The sequence below is a fragment of the Macaca thibetana genome, chromosome 7 (genome assembly GCF_024542745.1).
Source record: "Macaca thibetana thibetana isolate TM-01 chromosome 7, ASM2454274v1, whole genome shotgun sequence".
In the NCBI taxonomy this organism is placed as follows: domain Eukaryota; kingdom Metazoa; phylum Chordata; class Mammalia; order Primates; family Cercopithecidae; genus Macaca; species Macaca thibetana.
Window position 1 is genome coordinate 10,996,831 of NC_065584.1, and position 27,030 is coordinate 11,023,860.

General features: G+C 34.0%; 1 protein-coding gene across 7 annotated transcripts in view; it reads right to left on the reverse strand.

The window, feature by feature from the left end:
• The window catches only part of PAPOLA (poly(A) polymerase alpha), a 64,819-nt gene that overhangs the window by 15,990 nt on the left and 21,799 nt on the right, over positions 1–27,030 (reverse strand). For all 7 annotated transcript variants that reach the window (XR_007727589.1, XM_050799058.1, XM_050799056.1 and 4 more), the window contains exons 4-16: positions 25,706–25,787; positions 23,554–23,663; positions 23,090–23,143; positions 19,874–19,985; positions 19,059–19,148; positions 18,830–18,968; positions 17,198–17,270; positions 15,748–15,868; positions 14,692–14,776; positions 9,808–9,861; positions 9,208–9,327; positions 7,827–7,936; positions 3,851–3,972 (exon numbers count right to left, since the gene is read on the reverse strand). Coding sequence is in view for 6 of the 7 variants with exons in the window: in XM_050799058.1 (XP_050655015.1) it covers positions 3,851–3,972; positions 7,827–7,936; positions 9,208–9,327; positions 9,808–9,861; positions 14,692–14,776; positions 15,748–15,868; positions 17,198–17,270; positions 18,830–18,968; positions 19,059–19,148; positions 19,874–19,985; positions 23,090–23,143; positions 23,554–23,663; positions 25,706–25,787 (1,272 nt within the window). In the remaining variant the exon portion in view is untranslated. The remainder of the gene's footprint in view (positions 1–3,850; positions 3,973–7,826; positions 7,937–9,207; positions 9,328–9,807; positions 9,862–14,691; positions 14,777–15,747; positions 15,869–17,197; positions 17,271–18,829; positions 18,969–19,058; positions 19,149–19,873; positions 19,986–23,089; positions 23,144–23,553; positions 23,664–25,705; positions 25,788–27,030) is intronic.

Here is a 27,030-nt window from a genome sequence, read left to right on the forward strand (position 1 = left end):
TATAGATTTCTAATTATCCTACAATAAACATAAAATTTTTTAAACTTTAAACTTATTGCCACTCCTTACTATTTGTCAATAAAAAGAGCCTCTCTCAAAAGCGAGAGACTTTAGTGCTCTAATTGCAATTTATAATTTTTTAAATGGCACGCTTAATACTGTAAATTATCCTGTGAAAAGAAAAGCAGAAATAATTTTCTGAAAACTAAACATAATATACAAATCCTAATGTTGGTCCTCCTTAAAAATCAAAGCACTCCAAAACAAATAAAGCAGAAAAACCAAAAACTATGGATGGTTTCATGGAATTAAAGTTGTTTTCTAGTAACAACGTTTAAATTTTTGCTATTTGGTGCTACTGTAACATTACATTCAGGTTCATTTTTTTTTTCCAGAATGTTTAGCCTGGGTTCACTTACCTATACAAACATTTTAATGACAATAATTTATACTGTTGACAAAAACACATTCCTTATATATGTGCCTGCATTCTGTGCTTTCTAGTTCCCCAAATAACAAAATATTCTTATCTTTGATTTAGCACTAGACATATCACTTATGTACATGAATGAAAATTGATCAAATGGGGAAGGTGAGATATGGTGGAAAGGAGAGGAAGAGAGAGTAACGCCATTTGCTTATGAAGTCAGTTGTGAAATAAAAGTACCTAATATTATAAATGAGTATCTCTTACTATTCAACAATGCTACCAATCTTACTCTCCCCTAGATATGAGGATTTATTCAGTAAGTAAATTATATTGAGTTCTACAGTTACCTGCCTCCCTAAGTGACCAAACAGCTGTGAGTTAACAGGCCACCGTTGGGGATAAATTGTGAAAGTTTAACTGGTTAGTCTAAACACAAAACAGCATTAAGCTACTTTGCTTTGTTTGCTTCTATATCCAGATCAAGTTTGGTAGCAAGAGACCTCAAAGCCAAAGAGTCATAAATATTCTATCATAATTTTTAATAAAAGAAATAAAACAAAGAACATACTACAGAAAGAAACATACACACATACTTTGCAGTCAGACTTAGGTCCAATTCACAGTTCATACTACATGACCCAGGGCAAGGTTCTTAACTCCTCAGTTTCTGCTATTAAAAGACAATACCCATGGGTTGCTGGAACATTAAATATAAAAAGGACTGGTACAGTGTTATGCAAATAGCAGTTAATAAAAGGAAGCTATTTATAAGAGTCCAAACAAAACATTCATAGATCTTGACTCCTAGACACTTGTTACTTACTAGGCAAGAAAGTGCTATTTTACTAATGCAAACTTAGAAATACTCTAAATGATCTCAAATACAGGGTAGATGTAATCATACTGTAGCTAGATAAAGAGATATTAAACAGCCACTAAAAATATAATTTGGATAGATGGTCACGATATGTTAATACAAAAAAAGGCAGGTCACAAAATAGCAAGTTTCATCAAAAACCTTTTAAAAATCTGTATGTGGTAACATGCACTGAACAGTCTGTGTATAAATAAAATGTTAAAAGTAGGTTTGCTGTGAAATTATAGTTACTTCATCTGATAGAATTTTTGGACTAAAAAACAAATTTCCAATCATTAATGATTCTCTTTATATTCTAGATGACTATATTTAAAGAAATAATACCTTAAGAAATAATAAAACATCTTATATTCAAATTTACTTAAAATTTACATAGGATGGTTCCAAATATCAGTACTGTCATGGAAATAGAACTTAAAAAGGAAATCTGAATATAGGATTCTGAGAAATCTAATTATCTGTTTATAAATAGCTGTTAATAGCTATTTGATTATGAATTAAATATTAATAGCAAAGTTCTAAAGAACATAATCTACTTTCACTTCTGAAAACATAAAATCTTTATATACTGTTTTAAAAAAATTATTATTTTGTAAGAGACAGAGTCTCGTTCTGTCACTCAGACTGAAGTGCAATGACACAATCATAAGTTCACCGCAGCCTTGAACTACTGGGCACACGTGATCTTCCCACCTCAGCCTCTCGAGTAGCTAGGACTGTAAGACGCATGCCACCATACCCGGCTAATTAAAATTTTTTTTTAGAGACGGAGTCTTGCTGTGTTGCCCAGGATGGTCTTGAACTCCCAGCCTCAAAAGATCCTCCTACCTCAGCCTCACAAGTCACTGGGATTACAAGCTTGAGCCACCATTCCTGAGTCCAAAGTGTTTATATTTTTTGTATGTGATAAATTTACATTTAAGTACAATTGATTTAACCCCTTAATAATACAATGCTAAAGGACAATTAGAAAGCAAATGTTTAACTTGATATTTTAGGTTTGTTTTCCTGAGGCTAATCTCTAGCTGAGATACTTTAGTTTTAAAATAAAACTGTTTGATGGAAAATTTTACAATAAATATGTTAACATGCACTGAACAGTCTGTGTATAAATAGTACACTGAGAATAGTACATGTTTGTCAATTTTTATCTAGTTAACTAAATTTTTAGTAAACCATTAGGTTAAGAATAAAACATTTTTAAAATAACATCACGTTTAAGCCTTAAAAACTGATTTTACACCCCTCCTCATTTATCTACCTATCCCCAAGTTGTGAATAATAATGATGTTATGTGATAACAAAAGCCAATATGAGCATTTATTATATGCCAGGAGCTAGTCTAAACCACCCTTTACATGTATTGGCTCATTTAATCCTCATGAAATACCTAATAAAATAGGTAAAAATACTGCCACAATTTTAGAGATGAGACAAATCAAGAACAAGATGTTTGCCATGTAACTTGCTCAAATTTCACAGGCAGGAAACAGTAGAGCCTGAATTTGAACAAGGCAGTCCACTCCAGAGTCCTTGCCTTTAATTAACTTCAATGCTTTTGTATTACAATATATTCTGTTTTAAGAAACAAAACATTATAAAATTAAAGTCTTCTGTGTATTAATTTCATTCCTTTCCTCCCAACCACAATCCCAGACAACCAGCCATTTTCCTGAATGCAGTGGTTATCATTCTGTAATATATACTTTTATTTCATATTCTCTCCTAAATACATTGTTTTTTAAGTTTTTAAACTTGTAATCTTTATATGGAAGTATCAAGTGAGACACACATGCGTGTGCTTTTTTATTCAACATATTAGTATATGCAGTTGTAGTTCATTTATTTTCACTGCTACATACTGTGAAGTATTCCATTATAAGAATAAACCATCTATTTTTGAAATCACCTAAAGAAAAATGTAATTTGTATCTGTGCACTAAAATTCCAATATGCTCACTAAAGTTCAAATAAGGAAAAAATAGCTCTAAGTTATTCAAAAGAAGCACTAACACTAGAAAAATGTAATGCAAAATATTAACTCAGTGACCTCTGTTCATGACCTCCTTTATACTCAGCAACTTTTGGTTTTTAAATAATATACATGTTATATTTCTCACATTCATCCAAAAAAGCGATTTTCATTTTTTAAAAGTCTCACATAATTTACTTGACCCACATATTTCCTTAGTAATTTAATTGAGTTTACTTTTTAAAGGAAAGAAAATTAAATACTGATGTGGGATTTTTTAATGAATAAGAATAAAAAGTGCTTAAAGAGAATATGGGTATATACAAAGTAAGGATATGAAGCATCACTACTAATCCTTCTAAAATCTAAAGCAACTGTGTGCAAGAAAACTGATTAGAGTCAGATTTCACATAATGAAACTGCTCCATGAAACCCATGAAACAGATTCTTAAAAAGCTGTCATCTATTTCAAATATGACTTATTAACTGAGCCTAAATTCTGAAATAATGATAGTCCAGATGCATAAAACATTATGTTAGTAATGCTTTTGTAAGTACTTTCTAAATTTACCTTTTTCTTTTTCTGAAGCACATGATTAGGTAGTAGTTGATGGAGTTGCTTTCTTTTTACATGCATTGCAGCAATTTTCATATCCACCTCAAACATCTTGCTGTTTATTGCTTGCCTATAAACTATACAATTAGGAAATTGTTACAAGAAATAGAAACATTTTAATAAAGGCAGTTAAACTCACTCCAGAGAAACTATTCTAAGTAGGGATCCTTTTTCCATCAATACTGCATACCTGTAAATCAGTCAAGACCTATTCCTAATCTGACATAATTCATTGCCTGAGTAAACTCCTTTTACCACAAGATGCGCTGAATAAAAGCACAAAATGTATTAATTCTTCCAGTGTAGTAACTCTTTAAATAGCTCTTAAAGTAGTAACTCTAAAGAGTAACTCTTTAAGAAATGGCAGAAATGAGGGGAAAAGGGTTTCTTAAACTCATATCCTTTTATGCTACCAGTACTATTGTTTAAAACTTTACCCAAGTATGTAACACATGCTGTAAAATAAGTCAAACTTATTAAACTATACCTATAGGTACCTTTACAAGAATCTGCAAGATAAAACTAAGTAATGACATACTTTCTATATATAGTAATAACTTAAATAATAGAGGTCACAGGTACAAAAAGAAAATGCTACAATTAAATAAATTCAAATTATTTAGATCCAGAGGGCCCCAAAAGGTAAAAGTCGGTCATACAAAACAGATTTATGAAACATCTATACTTGATTCGTACTGTTCTAGACACTGGAGATAAGCAGTGAACAAAGACCAATGTAGCCTCAAAGGGTCTACATTACAGTAGGGAGAATAGAATAAACAAGAAAAAAATAAAACCTAAACTACAGTCCATGTCAGATGATGATAAGTATTACTGAGAAAAACCACACAAGGAGTAGGATAGGAAGCTCAGCCTGGAAACTGAGTTGACATCTGACTGAAGATTTAAATGAACATGAGGATGTAAGCTGAGAGTACCTGGTGAAATAGCATTCCAGAGAGAGCAAACATCAAGAACAAAATGCCCTAAGCAGGAGAAAATGCCTGGAACATTTGAGAAACAACAAAAATGCCAATGGAGAAGATGACAAGTAGAAATCCATAATCCCTTATGTGCAACTCTAAAATCCTAAAAACTCCCAACACACAAGTTTTTCTAAGATAGGAAACAAAATTCATCTAGTAACAAACCCTGTTCTGAACTACTTGTGGCTGTGGCTATTTGGTCTTTATCTTTTGCTCCATGTGAGTATCAATGGTTCCCTGCAGAAATGATACTGTCTTTCAGTACCAAATACCGCTCCAGGCCTCAATGGGTATATTACTAACTGTATTACCTTTCTGGCTCCAAAACTTACAAATAAAGGATTGTGAACTTATAATAGGAGGTAAGGTCACAGACATAATGAAAAGGGCAGATCAGGCAGAAGTTTGCAAACCACAGTAAGGACTTGGACTTTTATTCTGAGTAGATACTCAGATACTCAAAGCTTTTAAGCAGGCAAGACATGATCTGGCTTAAAAATATCATTTGGACTCTAGGTAAGAACAGCTGAAGGCGCGAGGGCAAAAGAGAAAGTTTTGGCAATGACAGTGATCCAACAGCACTATAGTGGCTAGGACTTAGGGTGAAAACAGTGGGATTAGTACTAAGTAGCAGAAACCTCAATATATTCTGAAAGAGGAAGCAAAAAGATTTTATAATGGATTAACATGGAGTAGGGTCAAAGACTGATTCCAAGGTGTCTAGGATGAACAACCAAAATTACTTGAAAAGAAACTGGTAGGGGTTGGGAGTGAACATTTGTGTGCTGAATATGTGAAATCTATTTTCTTTTAAAATCCCATAAAGTATTGGATTAAAGTGTTTCAATATACAGGACAACTAAATTTTCCTTCCCAAAATATCTCAAACATCCTTGAAAATCTTGATGGTTCATTAGTGTAATCTTTGATAAACATCTTAATTTGAACGCAACATACAGAACAAATTTCTAATCCAGGTAGGTATCCGTGACTTACTAGTTCATAAGTAAGTTAACATCAGAATTTTTACTTCAGGAAAAAATACTTCTGTGGTGTTCAGCAGGTGGAGTATCACCCTACATACGACATTCTAAAAATCTGTAGAGGTCTTTTTGTTGTTGTATTGATTAAAAGGTACTATGGCTAGAAACATATATATATATATATATATCCTTCAACATGGACAGTTCTACCCAACACAGAATTATACCATGTCCTTCCTACATTCCTAAGACAAAAAACCTACTTAGCAATTATTTAAACAAGAAATCACTTCAATTCTACATTTTAAAAATGGAGTATTTAAAATAAAAAACAAGAAAAAAAACAAACAAAAAACAGAGTATTTTAATTTGCAATTTCCAGGAATACAACTACCACCAAGCATATCAAAATTAGATCTCTTTTTATTTGCAACTTTCACTCTTACAAGGTCACCAATGCTAACGCTGCTGGTGATACCTGAATCACCACAGACAACACCGGTATTGATCAGAATTTATAGGTGTCACACTGCTAGCGAATCCACATAAAGTGTAATCACTTGACACTTGTTATCTTCTAGCGTCATTGTGTCTGAGCAGTGACATATTGAAATACATATTCTTTTCCTTTTATTTTCTCCTTTGTATCACAGTTAGTGCACGATACTGACTTTTTAACAAACTGGCACTAATTTTTTTCTCTCCTGTAACTAGGTAAAAAAATTCTTAATTTTAAGTCTATATGTTCTCCAGGGAAAACTCCTCATCGTGAATAAAAATGCCATTTAGATTTTTTTTAATGGGAGAGAGAAGGACAGTGTCTGAGAGAGAAAAGGATTAGTCCTTAAAGTAGATGTGCAGTTGTCCCTATGTGTAGTATTCGCCATTCCCATGAAAAGTTGTGCACCTACATATAGACTCATTCTCTCAACTACATCCACCATTTGGTCTTTAGTTAAAATGAACTACCTTTCATCTTAGAGTACAGGTCAATCTGAAATCTACACTTAATCAGCCTATTTCCCACCTATGCATTAACATTTGAATCTGTATTTGAGACACAGTAGGAAAATTTCTCCAGGTCATCACAAGTTACACTTCATTGATTTCTCAGGTTCAAGATGATGAAGGCAGTCAGACACAGATTCAGTCTAGACAACCATATATTCAAGTTGTTTCCCATTTTTTAGGAAATTATGGAGAAGTCAAGTTTGGAATGGTTCTACTTAACTTTAAGGTTGCCACAATAGCGAAAAATCATGTATATACAGGTTGAGTATCACTAATCCAAAAATCTGAAACTTCTTTTTTTTTTTTTTTTTTTTTTTGAGACGGAGTCTCGCTCTGTCGCCCAGGCTGGAGTGCAGTGACCGGATCTCAGCTCACTGCAAGCTCCGCCTCCTGGGTTTACGCCATTCTCCTGCCTCAGCCTCCCGAGTAGCTGGGACTACAGGCGCCTGCCACCTCGCCCGGCTAGTTTTTTGGTATTTTTTAGTAGAGACGGGGTTTCACCGTGTAGGCCGGGATGGTCTCGATCTCCTGACCTCGTGATCCGCCCGTCTCGGCCTCCCAAAGTGCTGGGATTACAGGCTTGAGCCACCGCGCCCGGCCCGAAACTGAAACTTCTACAAAATGCAAAAATTTGTGAGTGCCAACATGCCACTTAAAGGAAATGCTCATTGAAGTATTCAAATTTCCTATTTTCAGACTAGGGATGCTCAACTGGTAAGTGTAATGTAAATATTCCAAAATCTGAAAAAAATCCTAAACACTTCTGGTCCCAAGCATTGCGGATAAGGAATACTCAATCTGTATTAGACTAATACAAAACCATTATTCTGATGACAGTTCAATATTTGCAAGTAATTTCAATAATTATTGTAAATATCACTATGGTGTGCATCAAGACAATTTCAAATATGCAAGAACTGAAGTGTTTTGATTATCCAAGTAAAGACATACCTGTATCTGTGAAAGACTGAATATCATAGGTGAGATCAACACTGAGGTTTTCAGAGTTTTCTGTTTTTTTAAACACTAACCCAATCACCCACATCGTGCGAAATTCTTCCCTGCAAAGAAAAGCATTACCATAGTTTATCTGGATTTCATGAAAACGTAGCTATCAATGTGGCTGACAATCTGAGACATGGAAAAACTTGTAATACAAATGTATGAGCAAACTAAAAGTTCTAAGCCCAAGCTCCATCAAAATGCAAAGTTCTCACCGACACCTGTCCTCTATATTCCTACTACAACATAGAGATCCAGGAGAAATACAGTCTTATTAACTGTACATTGATAGTCAATGTCCTTAATGATGATTCTAAAGAACCAAATCCACTGAAATCAAAGAAAAATTATCTTTAAACTAATGAAGGAAAAAGACTTTTTAGAAAGTCTGGGAAAAAAAGGATTTTCTAAATACAGAAATTTAACTAGAACTTAATAGCTATTTCTTAAACTTCAAAAATTCATTTTAAAAGGCCACATGAACAGAAGCATAATACCAGGAGTAATTTGTGATTTAGCTACTTTTGAACATTTAACAGTGTATCTACTGAATGGAACATCAAACAGTCTTGTAATAATTAAGATCAGAATTACCACAAAATGTAAAAAAACTCTTATCATATAATTACAAAATTAAAAACATCTATATAATCATTAAGAAAACTGTGTAACACAAATTTAATGATCCTTCCACTTATCTTTTTTTAATGCTGCTTTATTTTTTAAAATAAGCTTATTACTAGTACTCTCCAACTCTCCAATGCAACAAAGTATAGTCTAGTCTCATATTAACAGCAAACAATCAAATCAGCAACTAACCTATATAAATAAAAGACCTCTAAAAAGGCAAACTGACTCTGCTTTTACGTACGTTAGCTTCTCAACAGTCCAGAATCAAGCATAAATCAGATTTTTATAAGTTCATATCAAAATGTTTGTTCCCTTTTAACAAAAAATTAAGATAAAAAGCAAAGACTGATGTATGGTATACCAGCTGTTCTGACAACTACTGTACAAAACAGGAGAAGAAAATATTAAGAAGGAATGGTAAAGACAGTATTAACGGAAAACTGTAGAATGTGAACTCTAGCTAATAGGCACCTCATCACTGGAAGAATATCAGGAAAAAAAAAGTGTGCTGATTTTTCTCATAAAACAGTCTTTCTTTTCAATGTTTCTGATCAGAAAAACTAAGTTACAAGTTCTAAATTGTCTATTAGCCATATGTAGTCAACAGAATAGTGATACTGGTTATAAAAATTGCCTGTAAAAGCTTCTATGAATAAAAATTGGAAATGGGAAGAAGAAATTAAATTAGAAAAGGGCTTACTTGTCGGGATTTTCTTTGGGTGCTGGAAATGACTGGGGATTCACATGAGCCAGTGTAATAAATTCATTCTTCTCCAAGCTTCCAACCAGGATTCGGATTTTTGATTCCACCAAGCCCACCCTGAACAAATGTCACTTAGTATTAACAAAGAGTTTTGGTTAACTTAAAAATAAATAAAAAAAATGCACATACCAGGGCATTTCAACTGGCTGAACTCCCACAAATAAAACCAGAAGCCTTATGTTCTACCCCAAATTGCCAAACAACAGGGAAAAAAGAGCCAAGAAACACTCCATTCACACCAGCAAGGCTGCAAAAGTTCTCCCCACAGAAATTTTAAGAAAAACAAGCTATAAGTGCAATTTAAATATACAATTAAGAAATGATGCATGGATCTCTAAAAAGCAAACAAAAAAATAAGTTGCATATGGATCCCCTGATTTCTATGTTTTCACTACACACAGTAAAGCAGCTCCATTTGTGAACAAATCAAACCAAACTAGAAGTTTTAAGGACTTCCTCCCATCTCCTACTGTGTTCAGTGGCTATGTGATTCATTCTGAAGTTTGCTTTTTCTGTAAAGTCTATTCTTATACTCACCATTCTAGGCGTTGTTTTTCTGTTGGTGCACTTGCTAGAAGTACAATATAATGCCTTTGAAGATAAAGACAACATGCTATTTATTTTATTTACATGTTTTGTGCTGGATATTAGACCATAAAGTAATAAGCTTCCTTACAATTATAGATCCACATCAATTTAGCAAGGGGCACTACAATCTCAATATGCACATAAAATCATATATGCTAAATTCCACGTTTCTAACTACTAGTGAGTTTAATTCTTCTGAAAAAAGCAGTGACTTTATGAATAATTACCGAAAAGCAGCTTAATTGAAGAACTATAAATAAGCATTAATAGTTTTGCTCAATGACACCGATTGAGTGCTCTGCCTTAAAGAGTTGCTCACTAAAATATAATCTACTTAAAAATGTTTCAATGGAATCAAAACACCATGGCTTTAGACACAATTTATCACTAAATACACACACTACAACAGTAACTTCAAAAACAGTATCGAACACATCATGCTTCTAAATTCAAATTAAACAGTAGTGAAAATTAAACTAAATACTACAGTTAGGCCCTGTGATTTTTTTCCCAATTAAGAGTATACGTTTCTATAATCAAAAAAGAAAAAAAAATCACTAATATGACAGCAACAAAGAAATCCGATTTTTATCCAAAACTCAATCCCATTCATATTAGACAAAAGCCAAGTTTTCACTTCAGAAAATAGCATCATGATCAAATAAATACTGAAGTCTTTTTAAAACTATTTACAACTCAAATGTAACTACTATGATTCAGTTTTCTAAGACTAAAAAAGTTCAATCCAATATACTCTTCTATAGTACCCAGTGCTGGGAGCCAAATTTCACACCAGAATCTCTACAGCAAAAAGCAAACTGACATCATCTAGTATTGATAAGTATTGATACTAGTTTCAAAAGTAGCAGTATCACCAAAATTTTAAAATTATTTTACTCTTTGAAAAGTCTACCTAATACTTTCTAACACATTTTATAAGTGTAGTTTCTAACCAAGAGCAAAAATCTGACCTAGACCCAGAGAAAAAACTACCAAACCTATTTAAAAAAATGTATTTGAAAAATGGTTTCAATTCTTCACAGCTATGTAATCCTAGGCAATTCTAAGTCTTGTGTACATCGTCTGGAAAATGGGATAATAGTACACATTCTACTGGCAGTGGTATGTAAAGTTCAATGGAGTTAACTTGAAGTCTATAAACTTAAGGTAACAGAGATAGATATATAAAAAACAAGGAATATAGAGCCATGTGAATATGCAGTCCAAACCCCTACAAACCAATACTTCCTTTACCAGTTTAATTTGCTCAGCATTATTTGGAAAATGTCAAATACATGAGCAAGCACAGATGGCCCAAATAAGTCAACAAAAGTCATATAAAAGCATTAAAAATTCATGTATTTTATGTATAGAAAAATCCATACTGAGAGTTCCAAATGCTCTTAAATCAAAATCCTAACAAGCTCAGTAACCTGATTTCTAGGTCCCTAAAATATTAAAAATGGCTAACTGGTTTTAAAAAAAAAAAAAGGTAAAGAACATGCAGAAAGAGCTCTCTCACAAAAGTACAGCAACTTATAACAGGAGACAATGAAGTACAGAAATCAGGCACGTACACAAAAACACAAAGCTGTCTGGGTCCATCTAAGGGCAGGGACAAAACTCCCGCAGTCTCTAAATCACTCTTACAACACATTATTAAAATGGAAATTCTTAATAACCACCTTAGTCTTCAACAAAACCTTAAATGATATACAATGTTCTTTATTTATAAAGAGGAAATACACAATCCATTTGGACACAGTTTTGTTGGCAATTCAAAGCTCTGAATCCTAGAGTTCAACATTACTTCTTACCAAAATCCAAAAGGGAAAGAGTACCTACTCTGTACATATCTTACACACAAATGCAAATATTCACATATAGGTAGAAATGTTAATTCTAACAAGTATTTACGCTGAAGTTAAATGTCCTTTACTCAGCCACATTTAAACAAATTTGAGTTGAGAGATATAAAATGCAATAGTTAAGTTTAATAAAAAATAACCTGCAAATATCTTGAGTCATTAGGAATTCATTTACAAAACAAAATTCCAACTGCATTCTCTAAACATCTCTAATTTTTAAAACCAGGACTGGTACTCAATTCTTAAGGTCCCAATCAGACCACAGAAACCTAGTGTACATGTACATCTAAATTAGACTACATTTTGTTGATGTACCAAAAAACGATCCCCTATTTTACAAGTGCCATGTTTAAACTGTCATGTTTATGATGCTCAAATGCCTCCATGTGAGACTTTGAAGTCTTAATGCAATTGCCATTACCTTTTCCCCAAATTAAAAAAAAATTCAGTTTCCAATAAAAATAGTTTAAAATAGTTAAAAGTAAATTTAACTATAAAAATATATCCCAAAATAATTAGTATTTATGCAAAGTGCCCTAAAAACAATTAATTTAGTTACTGTATTACCTAACTGCTATTTGCAAAACAAATTCTCTAAGTGAATCTCTTGAAGATCATTTCATCTCACCTGGGAAGATAACTCAAGATACATACAATAAAAAGCTGGCACATCTTAGTCAAAAATGTTTGTAAGTCTCTATCTACGTAATTCAAGACCAAGATTTAGTTTCCTGTTTTTAACTTTTTTTAACAAATTTAAGGTTACTATACATACACATGAAATTACAAAATCATCTTGCACCTTAGAGAATACACTGGTTTACCTAATACTTTTCCTTTATTCCTAGTGAAATCTAACACCTGAAGTAAGTATTCACATTTCCTAATGTTAGTGATTTACTGCTAGTTACTTGTTAACTCGAATTGTCTCAGAGGCGGCATTTAAAAAACTGTTTTCTTAGAACTCCAAAAATTTCACAAAACAATGTTACCCCTTTTTGTTAAGGAACACTGACATGTCTTTCTGGAAGATGATTAGTTTGCCTTTTAAGACAAATGAGATTTTTCTCCATGGTTCTGGCTCCTTCCAAGAATGTCAGGTATATTTCACATGATTTAAAATCCTACACATATCAACAGGCAGTATTTCATGATATGTCTCAATTAAGATTGAATCAACTCTGACTTATGGGAAGACTAAACATTTCCATTTGGTTGTACAGTCAATCTTTGGGGTATTTTACATGAGGATGTTTTTAAAAATTCAAATCTGTGAATACCTCCAAAAGCCTAATGATAGTCATCACTTTATCTTAGACGCAAATTTCTGGAGAACAATTAAAAATATAAATAGAATTTGGTATGGATAAAAATAGCCCACTGTCATATTTCAAAAGTTTTCAGAAGACACTCAGCAGAAATGTAAATTTTCCTGATGTAATTTCCTCTATTTGTTGCTGCTTCCTTTTTTATAACCTAAAAAAATTTGATTGTTTCACAAAAACTTCAGTGAAGATTAGTAATATATCTTTTAACCAGTCAAAGAACTTATAGGTACTATCCAGCAAGGACTGAAACATAGTTTAAAACTTTTAAAAGAAACAGTACGCAAGCTTTAGAAAAAGCACCAAAGTGCTAATAATGTGAATTTGAATAAAATGACATTAAGGTTTGTTCAATGTAAACATTAATCTTTCTTAAAGTGAAAGAAGCCCCATCACAGTCCTATAAGAAAGTGAATAGAACAAAGTTTAAATCTAGTTTCATCATTGATTCCAGGAATTAAGGGGTACTAATACTTTCCTGTAAAACCAATTCCTTTATTATTCTCCTTACATGTAACTGTGTCTCCTGTGTATCAAGTTTTAAAAGTATCTATATACATGTTTATTAGTGTAAATGTTCCAAGGTACTTCCTCTACATTGGTTAAAATAGAAACAAAGAAAAATTATCTGTCAAACAGAAATCACAATTTATGGGGGAAGTTGTAATAAAATAAGAGTATTTAATGGTCATGCTACTTTAACGTTCACTGACAACACAGTGCTTCCTTACTGGCTCGTTACTGCTTCCTCATGCAAAAGATACAGAAACAAAACACAGAGACATCATGGAGGTCATCATTCTTGCTTTTAATTGGGGAATAGCATAAAGCAATCCTGCTTAGATTATTACAAAACACAATCCAACACAAGATCAAATGGTCAGAAAAGTTTCAAGCATTTAAAAAAAAAAAATTGTAAGTGGGACTTTGGCACATTTTCAGCCCAGGGCAAATAAAAATGCAAGCCTGTGGTTTGCCTGTTTTTTTTTAAATAAGATTATAACTTACATTTTTCATCAAAACTAACACAATTAATGAAGCTTTTAACCTGTACTAAGGCATTAAACCATTAATTAAAATTATTAACACCCACTTAGATTCATGAAAGCTAGTTGTAGAAATATTTGAAGGGGTTTTATTAACAATTGGGGATATGGCAGGCGAATAATGTGCTGTAACTATTGAAAACATTTAATTGAATATATATTGACATTTTATTAGCTTTGTCTTTGTTTTAAAGATTCTTAGTGATTAACGAGTTTCCAGAATTAGATGAAAATACTGTGTCTTAGTAGAGAATTATTAACTACAGATTTTCAGGATGCATCCACTTGCCACTATACAGATGTACTGTTTTGTCATGACTGAGGTATGCCTACGGAACTGATGTTGCTACAAACGTAGCAGGAGCTCAGTTAGATGGAGCAGAAAAATCAAAGGGGCTTCACATTCATTACCACAACCAAAAAAAAACTAAGGAGTTCACTAAAAACAGTATGTCCTTGTGACAGGAAAGAAAATTCTACAGATGTTTAAAGGAAAATCCAAAACATTAATCCAGCAAGAAGAAAGCTCATATGTGCTACCATTAAACCATTATTTAAGAGAGCAACATGTCCGACATGCCTTAAAATACATACTTGTACTTTTGAAAGAAGTTTGGAGCTTCAAAAAGTTTGGACCACTCTGCCTTACTCAGCAAAATTTCATCTGTGATAGCAAGACCTAAATTAAAAACATATTAAAATGTTTGCATACTTCAGTCTATAATCTAGAATTTTACATAATCTTAATCATACTACATGCACTCACTATAATCCTAAAACCAGAATTTTAACATATATAGTTTTAGCTTATGATTTTAGAGCATATTCTTATATACATACATACTTTTTTTAAAAAGCTGGAAGATATTTTCAGAACCAGGTTTCTGGTAAAGTACGATTATTCTAAAATGCCATGCTCATAGAATGACCTTCTTTCTTAAACACTCCAGTTACCCGAGAAGGAAAAATTTCCAATATACTTTGTTTCTTGCCTTTCTAAAAACAAGTTTTCCTGTTGTTTCTAAAGGGATAGAGGCATCTTCCCTTGATGGGCCTCTTTAGACTAAAGATGAAACTAAAGCATAAAATACTCAGGAATTTTAAATGTGTAAATTTAAAGCTAGTAGTCAAACAGCTGATTCTATTTCATTGTTTTCAGTCAAACCACTGTTTTCAGTCAAACCAATCTTGTTTCAGTTCTCTCAAAGACTATTTGGTAGTAGCTATACCTTCAAATTAACAGCACAAGTAGGTTCAAAAGTTAAAAGGTTCCTCCAAAAAATAATGGAATCTAATTGGGTGGTTTGGCCCCACTGCTGCTCAAAGTTCTTTCCCAGGAGTACGCAGCCTGCTAAACATCTCTCATTTCAACCAGTGTAGACAAACTGTCATCATTTATAATTTTACAAGGCAATAGTATGGAACTAAACCAGCCTACTGGTTTTAACTGTTGGTTAATCTTCCAACTTGTTATAAAACATAAATTGCCTAAAAGGAATTTTTTGCAGTTCTCAAATATATACTGTAATAAATGAACACCAAAATCCACTTCAGTGAATCCTTCAATTTAAGTTGCACAGTTGACTACCGGGTCTACAATGGTATGTAAATCCTTCGTGTATAAATCAGAGCATAAGGATAAACACTTACCTTGTTTAAACTCCTCAACCATGACCATCCGTGTTGAAACGGACACATTGTACGTGGAGTTCTGTTGTGGGTATGCTGGTGTAATTATAGGCATAAGATGGTACCTATCACTGGGGTTTACCTACATACAACAACAGCCAATCAGTTTCTTCAAGTACATATGCAACAGATACTTGGGCTTTTTACCCCTTGTTAAACTGAACCAATGATTATATTTTTTATTTCATTCATAGCTGGAGTTGAGAAAGAAAAACCATGTAGAGACATTGTTTTTATAGGAATTTTTTATAGAATCAAAGATTTCATCTAAACTAATGATCTGTTTCAATTTGGATTTTGGCAACCTTACTAGAAAGTGTGCCTGGCTGAACAACAACAAAAAAGTTCTGCTTGGGAATCTATTGATGTTTAGTTTTTCTTTATTCAACAACAGAAATAGGGATGCACATACAATTACCTTTAGAGACATGTCATGCTACAATATGTTTTGTAAAGCTAATTTTCAACAAGATAGAAACGTAAGTTCTTACTATACCCTTAAACTATTAAGGAGTTCAAGCTTATTAACACACGGTGAAACTACATTATCCATGTTGAAATGTTAGGAGATAATGAAATGATATACTGTTAATTTTAAATCTGTATATCAGGTAAGTGGCACACTTCCACAAAGGAAGTTGTAAATTCACATCCTCTAAAAGTAAATGCCTTGAGGTTTGGAAAACCTGAAAATGCATAGCTTGATGTAATTCAACAGAATTTAAAATTTTTGATATTGCAGTAAGATAAATTTAGAAAAATAGGATTTCATAAACTTAGGAAATCTTATTCAAACCTAAATTTCTTTTATCAGTTTATAAAGTGCATGTTGTTAACATTTAAAATGAGTAAGTGGTAAATGTTGTAACTTCCCAAGAAACAGAATGGAAGGTCTTCTTTAGCCCAACCATGTTTTTATAATCTCTAAAATAATCTAAACCAATTTTTTTTTTTACAATTACATCATGGTAATTAAAGTGAGACTGCTTAGAAGTTATATGCCACATGTAAACATTAAGTAACAGCTTTCCTATAACAACCCAACTTTAGCAAAATACTTAGATAAAATAAAAAAATACAGGGATTTTTAGTATCCTTTTATTTTTTTAAAAGCACAAATGCCCACACAACTTTGACTTACAAGGTAGTTCTATATAGAATAAATTAAAATGTTAGTAAAATCTGTATTAAAAACTATGTACAATTAAATGTGGTTTACAGGGTACATAATTATGCTTCTCACATCAATTATAGTTGAGGACAATTATAGTTGAGGTTATCTAAAAGAAAGTGTAATACGGACATGACCACTCATAAGTAAAAGGCTGGAAGTCTCCCTGGAGTTTATGCAGATGATTTTTACTTGTTATTGCACAGTGTGAATTGGTAGGGGAAAAAATAATACACTAACCCTTGGGTCCCATACAGGCAAATTAAGATTGCATTCTTCAGGCTGTTTCAATAGCACTGGATTTGGCCATTCCCTGTTTAAAAAGATTGTAGCACTTGATAAGACTATTGGATATTACCATCTAAACGTATTTTGTTAAACATACAGCATTTGTGAATGTGATCCTTCTTCATTCTGCCTTCTTGGTACATACAACGTTTTATTCCTTTCTGATGACATTAGACTACTCAAAAATCTTTTTCTCCTAACTATGAAATGAACTTAAATCATCTGGTAGCCTTCTCAGACTGAAACAAAATATATTCTCTGCCACTCAAAGAACTTTAAAGGACTATTTAAATAAAGAAGTACCATCCCAAGATAATGATGTGTCCACTTCAACCTTGAACAGAATAAATCTCCACTGAAAGACAAAATTCCTGCCTTTATACTAGTTCCATCCAAAGTCAACTGATAATTTTAAAAGTTACTTCTGATCACAGGCAAAAGGGTATGAATAATTATGAAAATTAATAAGGATTCATGACTTAAAAGTCGTAAGACAAGTATAGTAGTAAAACTTGGGTGGCATAAACACATGTTCATATGTGTTCCATATACTAGCTACTTTGGTCCCATATGAAAGAGGTAAAAACTGGAGAACACCTGCCATTCTTAACATCAAGGTTAGCTTCTTAAAAACATTATTTGCTTATATATGTGTAGCATTAAGAGAAATTCTGACATTCTTTAATCTTATCACGCCTGGTTATTAGTGCTACTAAATCCCCAAACAGCCAGAATGTGTAGTGAAAAGTGTGGCATGGTTCTAAATTTTTTTTATTTTTCCTCCAGTTGAACACAGTTCTAAATTGTCTCAAATAACTCTAATTGTTATAAAATTACTAGAAAAGAACATCTCTTTTGCAGAGGGAGGAGCAGGAGTTCGTAAGAACAGGAATGGACGATTTATCTTAATTTGATTAAAAACCAAGGACTCTCACCTATTGGGCCAAGGCAATTAATATAAAATGGCAGTAATCTTTTATCCTATTTTTTCTTAAATCATAGTTGACAAATGTGGAAATGAAATGAAGAAACTTAAAAAAAAAGAAAAAAAAACCTCTCCTGGGTTAATGACTAATCTCAAATTCCTTTTTTGTCCTGAAGCACTTAATGTTAATTTATTCTTTAAAAGCTTCTTATGAAAATTTGTATCTTTAATATTAGGCCAAAATAAATGCTGAAAGCAAAAAGGAAAAAAAACAATCACAAGAAACTAATGGCCTATACTGACAGAGGATTCAAAGAGTGCAAGAGGTGGTGTGTACAACTTTTATCCAAAAGTATAGTAACCGATTTCCCAACCTATCAATAAATTGGATCTTAGCTGCTAAAATTCAGAGTTTATTCAGGGGTAAGTTTAAGCAAGGAAGCACAAATAGAATCTGCCTTACTATCCTGGCCAAACTAGGGAAAAGAAATAGAGTTTCAGTTTGACATTTTAAATACAATGTGATCTCCAAGGCTGCCTACATGACTACATCATGAACTAAAATTTGAATCTGAAACCAGCTGCAGAAATGTCATAGAAATAAGACTAAACTTCAGTGTCTACAATCAATTTTATTTTAATATAATCTAAACACATACCATTTAGAAAATACCAAGAAAAATTTATGTACAAGAGTTGATGCTATTGCATTTGGATAAAGCTGGCAAGTTCTTGCTACTAGCATAGCCCAGGAAACACCACCGAGGAAACCTAATATATTGGAATAGATGTTGTGGCCTGTTGATAAGGGAAAAGCAAAAAGATAAGTTAGTGTTGAACAAAAGCTTGAACATTTCTAATAAGCCAGCCAACAAATTCTCAACTCACGTTTGGCCCATAGTTTGATAGCTCTCAGAGTTAACCTGAAGTTGTCAATGTTTGGTACTAGATGTAAAATTTCATCGGTTACCCTGCAACCTAATTAATAGGGGTAAAAAAAACAAAACAACAACAACAAAAAAAAACAGAACATTAAATCATCAAAAGTTTAATGGTAATGCTTCCAAATTTTCTGAGATTGAAGTTAAAAGTAAACATAAATTTTCATTTGGTAGAACCAGTAAAGCTAATTCAATTAAGAGGGGGAAAAAAAAACTAAAGCATTTATCTCCTATCATAAGCACTGACCAAAGAAACCAAAGTAAACTGTAACCTGCCTAATTTTGAATTTTAGACTCACAATTAAAACTTTCCACATATACTGAGGAAGACTTAATCCACTCAAGTTTCCAAGAATTGCTCTTCAAGAGCACAGTAACAAGCTATGCTAATATAAAATTGTACCAAAGTAGTCCTTCTGATCTCAGCAATGCTGAAAGCATTACTAAAGAATAACAGGATCAAAATTAATTAGGGTTAGGCCATGAAACCTAAATCACTAGCAACAGAGTACAAAAGCCAGATGGTCTTTTCAAGTGTCCTGAATACCATTAATGACAGAAGAAATACAGTATAAAATATTGTTAAGAGTGAAATAAACTACTACATACTCTTTCTGTAGTTTATTAGGCAAAGTACATTTTATTTAACTCACTACTGTGTTAACAATATAGCTATAAAAAGCTTCAATACAAAACTTGTGTAAAAATAACTAATATCTGACAAAAACTGAAGTACACAAAAGGAAGTAGGCTTTCTCATACCGTTAAGACTTCTTATACATCTTATATCTAAATTTTTAAGCAGACTGTCATCTCGTAGATCCAAATCTTCTGGAATTGTCTGCAGTGCTAATCTTGCAAACAAAATATCAATCTGAAACACAAACAAAACAACAATCCATATCTGTCAAACTACTTTTAAGGCATTTCTATTAAGGAAAAAAAAAAAAAATCACAGCACTCTGGGAGGCTGAGGCAGGTGGAACACTTGAGCAAGACCAGCCTGGGCAACATGGTGAAACCCCACCTCTATAAAAAAAATACAAAAAAAATTAGCCAGGCATGGTGGCACGCACCTGTGGTCCCAGCCATGTGGGAGGCTGAGGCAGAAAAATCATTTGAGCCTGGGAGGCGGAGGTTGCAGTGAGTCAAAACTGTGCCACTACACTCCAGCCTGTGTGACAGGAGTAAAACTCTTGACTCAAAACAGCAAAACAAAAACTTAATTATCCTTAAAGCCAGGATCTTTTCGTTATCTGGGAACATGACAATGTCCCTCCAAAAGTCCAAACTATATTATTTCGTATCATAGGTATTTTAACCAGATAATTTTAAAACATGGCAATATAGGCTGGGCATGGTGGCTACCGCCTGTAGTCCCAGCACTTTGGGAGGCCAAGGCAGGAAGACTGCTTGAGGCTACAAGTTCGAAATCAACCTGGACAACATAGCGAGGCCCCATCTCTACAAAAAAATTTAAAAATTAGCCAGGCATGGTGACAAGTGTCTGTAGTCCCACCTACTTGGGGGGCTGAGGTAGGAGGATCCCTTGAGCCCAGGTTGAGGCTACAGTGAGCTGTGATTGCAACACTGCCTCTAGCCTGTGTAAAGGGAGACCCTGTCTCAGGGGAGGAAAAAAAAGGCAATATTTTTAAAACAGAAATGGAAATGTACATATACCCAGTTGTCACTTTAATCACAATTATTAAGGTTGTTAAATCCATCTACTGGGTATACTAAGTCTACTAAATACATACACTGAATTAAAGTTAGCTGTTTAGTTCTTCATCTATATGAATTAGAGACTGATTACATACTAAAAAGTACCCAAATTTAGGCAAATAGCCTTACAGTTAGCCAAAAATACTTCTCAGTAAGGGGAGATCTCATTACACGAGAACTTAAAAGTACTCAAATATAAGGCAAGCATCCTTATATTTAGCCAAAAGTAACTCTCAATAAAGAGAGTTTCTTTGTATCTGAGAACTTCTATGTCTATAATACTACAGTATGTTTTTCCAATTGAGTTTTAAGTAAAACAAAAACACTGGGGAAAGTACAGTCTAAAACAACCAGAGTTAAGGCTAATTTTGAAGACATAGAATTCAGCTTACAAAATTGTTTCTTTTCTAAAGGAAAGGTAACAGTGCAAAGAAACAGCACAGATTTGGTAGTTATCCCTGAGGGTATGATTTCATGGTTCCAAAAATGCGGATGCTGCTGTAAACAAGCCTTTTATAAGATAACTTTTTTTTTTTTTGGAGACAGAGTCTTGCTCTGTCACCCAGGCTGAAGCGCAGTGGCAGGACCTTGGCTCATTACAACCTCCTCTTCCCGGGTTCAAGTGATTCTCCTGCCTCAGTCTCCTGAGTAGCTGGGACTACAGGTGCACGCCACCATGCCCGGCTACTTTTTTCTATTTTTAGTAGAGATAGGGCTTCGCCGTGTTGGCCAGGACGGTCTCGATCTTCTGACCTCGTGATCCACCCGCCTCAACCTCCCAAAGTGCTGGGATTACAGGCATAAGCCACTGTGCCCGGCTATTAGATCATTTTTTAAAAAGCATTATTTTAGGAGCACATTTTAAAATATCATTTAAACACACCTACAGAAAAAAAATTGTACTGCTACACAAATAAGTACCTGTGGTCTAGGATAAACTGTCCAATGAAAAAGAACAGATTTCAAAGTCTAGTATCTTCCGCAATTTGGACAGAAATAAAGATTATAGGCTCATAAAACTAGATAACTGAAAAAACAACTCAGTAATAATACTGACACATTTTTTAAAGGATGGAATTACTTCAAAAAATACTGAAATGTGAAAATGATTACTAAATTTCCTGAAATATTATGTTCCTAAAATACTATTTTTTAATATAGCATGTATAATAGAAAACTAACACATTAAATGCTTTAAGTAGCCATCTAACTTTCCATCTTGATCCTGTAACGTTTACAAAGTTAGGTCAGGTCTCCTTCCAAAAAAATGTCCTCTTTGTCAGTAATATTCTTTTAAGGAAAATGAGGTATCACCTTATACTTTATATTACAGATTATTTTTACATTTACTTAAAACACTGACAGTAAATCAAAACTACATGAACTTGATAATCTCTTACCAAATGTAACATTTTATGTCTACTTATTAAGGTCAGCCACTTGACTTTTCATAAAATACAGAGTTGAGCATCTTACGCAGCAACCTGAGAAGCAGCCATTTTTTTTTTTGCAAAATAGCACAACAGTGATTTATCTTTTTATTTTTTAAAGAGATGAAGTCTTGCTATGTTGCCCAGGCTAGATTTAAGGGCTCAAGAGATCCTCCTGCAGCAGCCTTCTGATAGGTGCACATCACTGTGCCCAGCTTCAATAAATTATTTCTCTTACAGTTTCCAAACTGTTACAATCTTCACTTTATTATCTGTGACTTTCCAGTACCATTCGGTACAGCAAAAGTAATGAATTACTAAAGCTGCTTCACTGTCAACTTTATTCTCATCACTTTAATTACACACACGGAAAGCAGCAAGAAGAAATGAACATCTCAAGAATTTGAGTCCATAAATCCTCCCCTATTGGAAAACATTTCAGCACTGACACTTTCCTCCCAATTTTTAAATGAAGTCAAAGCAAAGTGTTACTTGCAAAAATACATTATGCTACTGCCTTAATGAGACTAAAAGCACACAAAACTGGCATATGGAAAAGCTACCAAAAAAACTTTTTTGTAATAGCATTTCAATCTTAAGGTTTCATTACTTCTGTTTTAGCTCCAAATTTCACTTGGCATTTTTAAAAAGACTTAAAATGGTATATTCTACAAACAACAGGCAGTCACTTCCATTTAAAAGCCTTAATCGTTAATATCAACCAACTACTAATTGTAAACCTTAAAATAAACCAAGTTTTTAACCTATATCAATCAAAATTAGTGACAGCACATAGCAAGAACTGTCAATTTGAACTATACCTTACCTCTATCCCATCAAAACAGAGTTTAATAACTGGTACGAATGCCTCTTCAACAGCCTATAAGAAAAGTAAACAAGTTTAGGGTCTCTGAAACTACATTTTAGGCCTCTACTAGTTTTAGTACGTTAGCAAAACACCTGACACAAAAATAGCTAGCTTTAAGGCTGAGCTCTTGAATTGGACAAATCAGATCAGAAATCAAGGTTCAAACATTTGATTTCACCCACTCATCAGATGTATGACTGCAGCCAGATTATTTCATATTTATTTTGTTTGCCTCAATTTCCTAATCTGTTAATGAGTTTATAATTTTACACTTGCTGTAAAGAATAAAACACAAACACATATGCCAAGTGCTTAGAAGGGTTTGGTAAACTGCAAGAACTCAATAAATGATGGCTGTATTCACTCAACTGACTAAATGAAAGTTCATAACTCCTCCCATTACACCCCGAACATTTACGCACTCTTAAATCTTTTACTTCTTCCTGTAATTTCAACTTATCATAGAATGAGGTGAAAAAGTCACTTCGATCAACATGTCTTGGTGCAACACACAACGCATCAATATCAGCACCTAAAAAAAATTAAGCCCATCAACCACTAATTAATATTACAAGAAAATTATTTTGCATCCTATCATGGTAGTATTTGATGTTGAGAATCTGTTTAACATATCGGTGAGCTTCTAGAAACTTACTAAAAATTACCAGTCAATGGAGGACAAACATGATTTTAATTGATGGGGTGTATTTTGATCCTGCAGCATCCTCTATTTATAGTGGCCCAGATAAACTGGGAGCCCAAAGAAAGATGGTTCAGCAAGTACTTTCATGGAGAGGGAATTATTCAAACATACACCCAACATCTTGATGTCATTAGTCATAGCCATGTTCATTGGTTAAACAAAAACATAGTTTTCCTCTATGTACTACGTGTTTGGTGCTTATACGCTCTCTACCAGGCCCCTAAATGGGACCTACAAAATAAACTTCAAGCAGAAGAATCCAAAGAGGTAGACAATGGTAAAATATTTGTCATTAATTCAGTGCTTGATAAGAGGCCAGCACTGAGTACATAGGCAGAATTTTAAAAAGGAGAATTAAAATCAACTAATTGGGGTCACAAAGGGGAGAGATTAATGTGGAATCAGGTCAACAGTCATTTTCCTAAAAGCCAAGATGTTGAGGTATGACTCTGAAAGCTATTTATTATAATAGAATATTCAAGAACAGGAGGAAGGTTGTATAGCACACAGGATATATCAAAAGTAATGTACTAATGGGACAGAGTGATGGGAGATGGAGAAAGGGAAGGATACTAGAAAACAGACAACACTAACCTGGCAGATACAGTTCATGGTTAAAGAATACAGCCTCGGCTGGGCGTGGTGGCTCATGCCTGTAACCCCAGCACTTTGGGAGGCCAAGGCAAGTGGATGGCTTGAGCCCAGGAGTTCGAGACCAGCCTGGGCAACATGGCAAAATCCTGTCTCTACCAAAATAAAACAAAAAAATTAGCCAGGCATGGTGGCGTGTGCCTGTAGTCCCAGCTACTCAGGTGGCTGAGGTCTGAAAATCACCTGAGCCCAGGAGGTGGAGGGTGCAGTAAGCCAAGACTGTGCCACTGCATCCAGCCTGTGCAACAGAGCAAGACCCAAAGACAGTAGAGCCTCAGGATGTGTGAGTTGTCACTACCCTGCCAATAGAAGGCTGAGAAGAACTGTTCAAGCTTTACTGCCTCTTTTAGTCTCAGGCTTCTGTTTGTTATGTGAGAATAACAATACTGGAAGAACTAAATAAGATAATGAAGATCCCAGTGCTCGGTGAAAGAAAAGAAGCTCAATAAATGTTCTTTGCCGTGGTAACATTTTTATTGTGTATTTATCTGCATAGAGGAAATAACTACAAGTATAAACTATTAACTGATTATCAATGGCTATGAACACACATTTTGGGGGTTTTTGCTTAGCTATATTTTATAATTTGTCTATAAAGGTATTAGCGGGGGCATCCACGAGGTTTTCTTAAAAGCTGGAATTCGTTTTTGTTCTATTTCCAGAATGATATTCTGCTAGTGAGGGAAAATGATATACATGTAGATAGCAGCACTGTCCAAAAGAGCTCTCCAACAGAAAAACTACTCTATATCTGTACTTTCCAATGCAGTAACCACTAGACATATGTGGCTACTGAACATATAAAATGCGGCTACCTCTACTGAAACTCTGAATTTTTATTTTTTTTTATTTTTGTTTCTTGAGACGGGGTCTTGTTCTGTCACCCAGGCTGAAGTGCAGCAGTGCAATCACAGCTCACAGCAGCTTTGACCTCCCTGGGCTCAAGCAATCCACCTGCCTCGGCCTCCCAAAGTTCTAGGATTATAGATATGAGTCTCCACACTAAGCTAATTTTATTTAATCTTAATACTACTTTTGGATAGTGGCGATACAGAAGTCAGCATTATTTTACATCTTTCTTACTGAAAATTTAGACTCCTCAAAGCACTCTCTCTTCCACGCAAGCCTAAGCTATATGATACACAAGTAACTGAGATGGGTATGTCATCATGTTTAAGAACTAAAGGGTCCCTTTCTAGGAAAAATGAAATAAAACTTACCTTTTGTATGCACTCCTAATCTGTAAGATCCAAATGTAAAAATTTTTCCTCCAACATTTTCAATTACAGATTGTGGAAGATTCTGTTGAAACAAAAAATGGTTATTTTGCCAGTGGAGCACAAGGGCAACTATTCAAATGACACTACACTTGGGTGGGGGAGTGGATCCCAAGAAAGATTACAGTATAAATTTATATAAAGGGTATTCAAAGTCTATAAAAGCTCTTTAAAAATACCAGCCCCTCAAATCAATCATATTTGAAATTCAAACAATTTTCAACTTTTAAAGAAGTTTATTCTTTATTGTTAGATTTTTGCCCTATTTCTAGAAACTGCTATAAAGAAGACTGTGATTGAGAAGATCACGTAATCCCACAGGAGCACATTAGAATCAGGGACTTTATTCATGACAAAGATGCTGTACATAAAATGAATCATCAATTTAGAGTATAATAAAAACACATTCTGATCACTTTAAAGAAAAAGATTATATTCAACGATTTTTACCAAATATCCCAAAGCATATTAGAGTATTTTTTTATCATATCAAAAGTGACTTGAAAGCCAATACCAGCCACGCGCAGTGGCTCACGCCTATAACCCCAACACTTTGGGAGGCTGAGACAGGCCAACTGCTTGAGCCCAGATTGAGACCAGCTTGGGCAACATGTGAAACCCCGTCTCTACAAAAAATGTGTTAAAAATTAGCTGGGCATGGTGGCATATGCATATAGTCCCAGCTAATCAGGTGGCTGAAGTAGGAGGATTGCTTGAGTCTTACAGGTCGAGGCTGCAGTGAGCCATGATCACACCACTACACTCTAGCCTGGGCGACAGAGTGAGCCCCTGTCTCAAAAAAAGAGAAGAGGAAGGCAAAGAAGGGAAGGGGAAGGGGACGGCAAAGCAGAGAAGAGAAAGCCAATATTGGTAAATAATTGCTTAGTTTTTTAGATTTCCAAAAGGCTTTGGTGAAGTAATTTAGAAACAGCTAAATTTACTTTTCTTACTCAGAAAGAGTAGAGTCATCAGGAAGAGGGAGAAAGCATTCAAAAACTGCCTTCCTAGCCCTGGCACTAGTGTAAAATCCCAGGCTTTACAGTTTAGTATTCAATGGCCCTGCTCATAAGAATGACAAGGTCTGTACAAACAAAAACAATTTTAGTAAGTGTTTAGTCAATATTTCCTCTTACCTAACTCCTCGGTATAATAAAGTATCTATTCAGTACCAAAACATGTAAAAGACCACCTCCCCACCCCCTCAAAAAAAAAAAAAAGAACAGGCCAGGCGCGGTGGCTCAAGCCTGTAATCCCAGCACTTTGGGAGG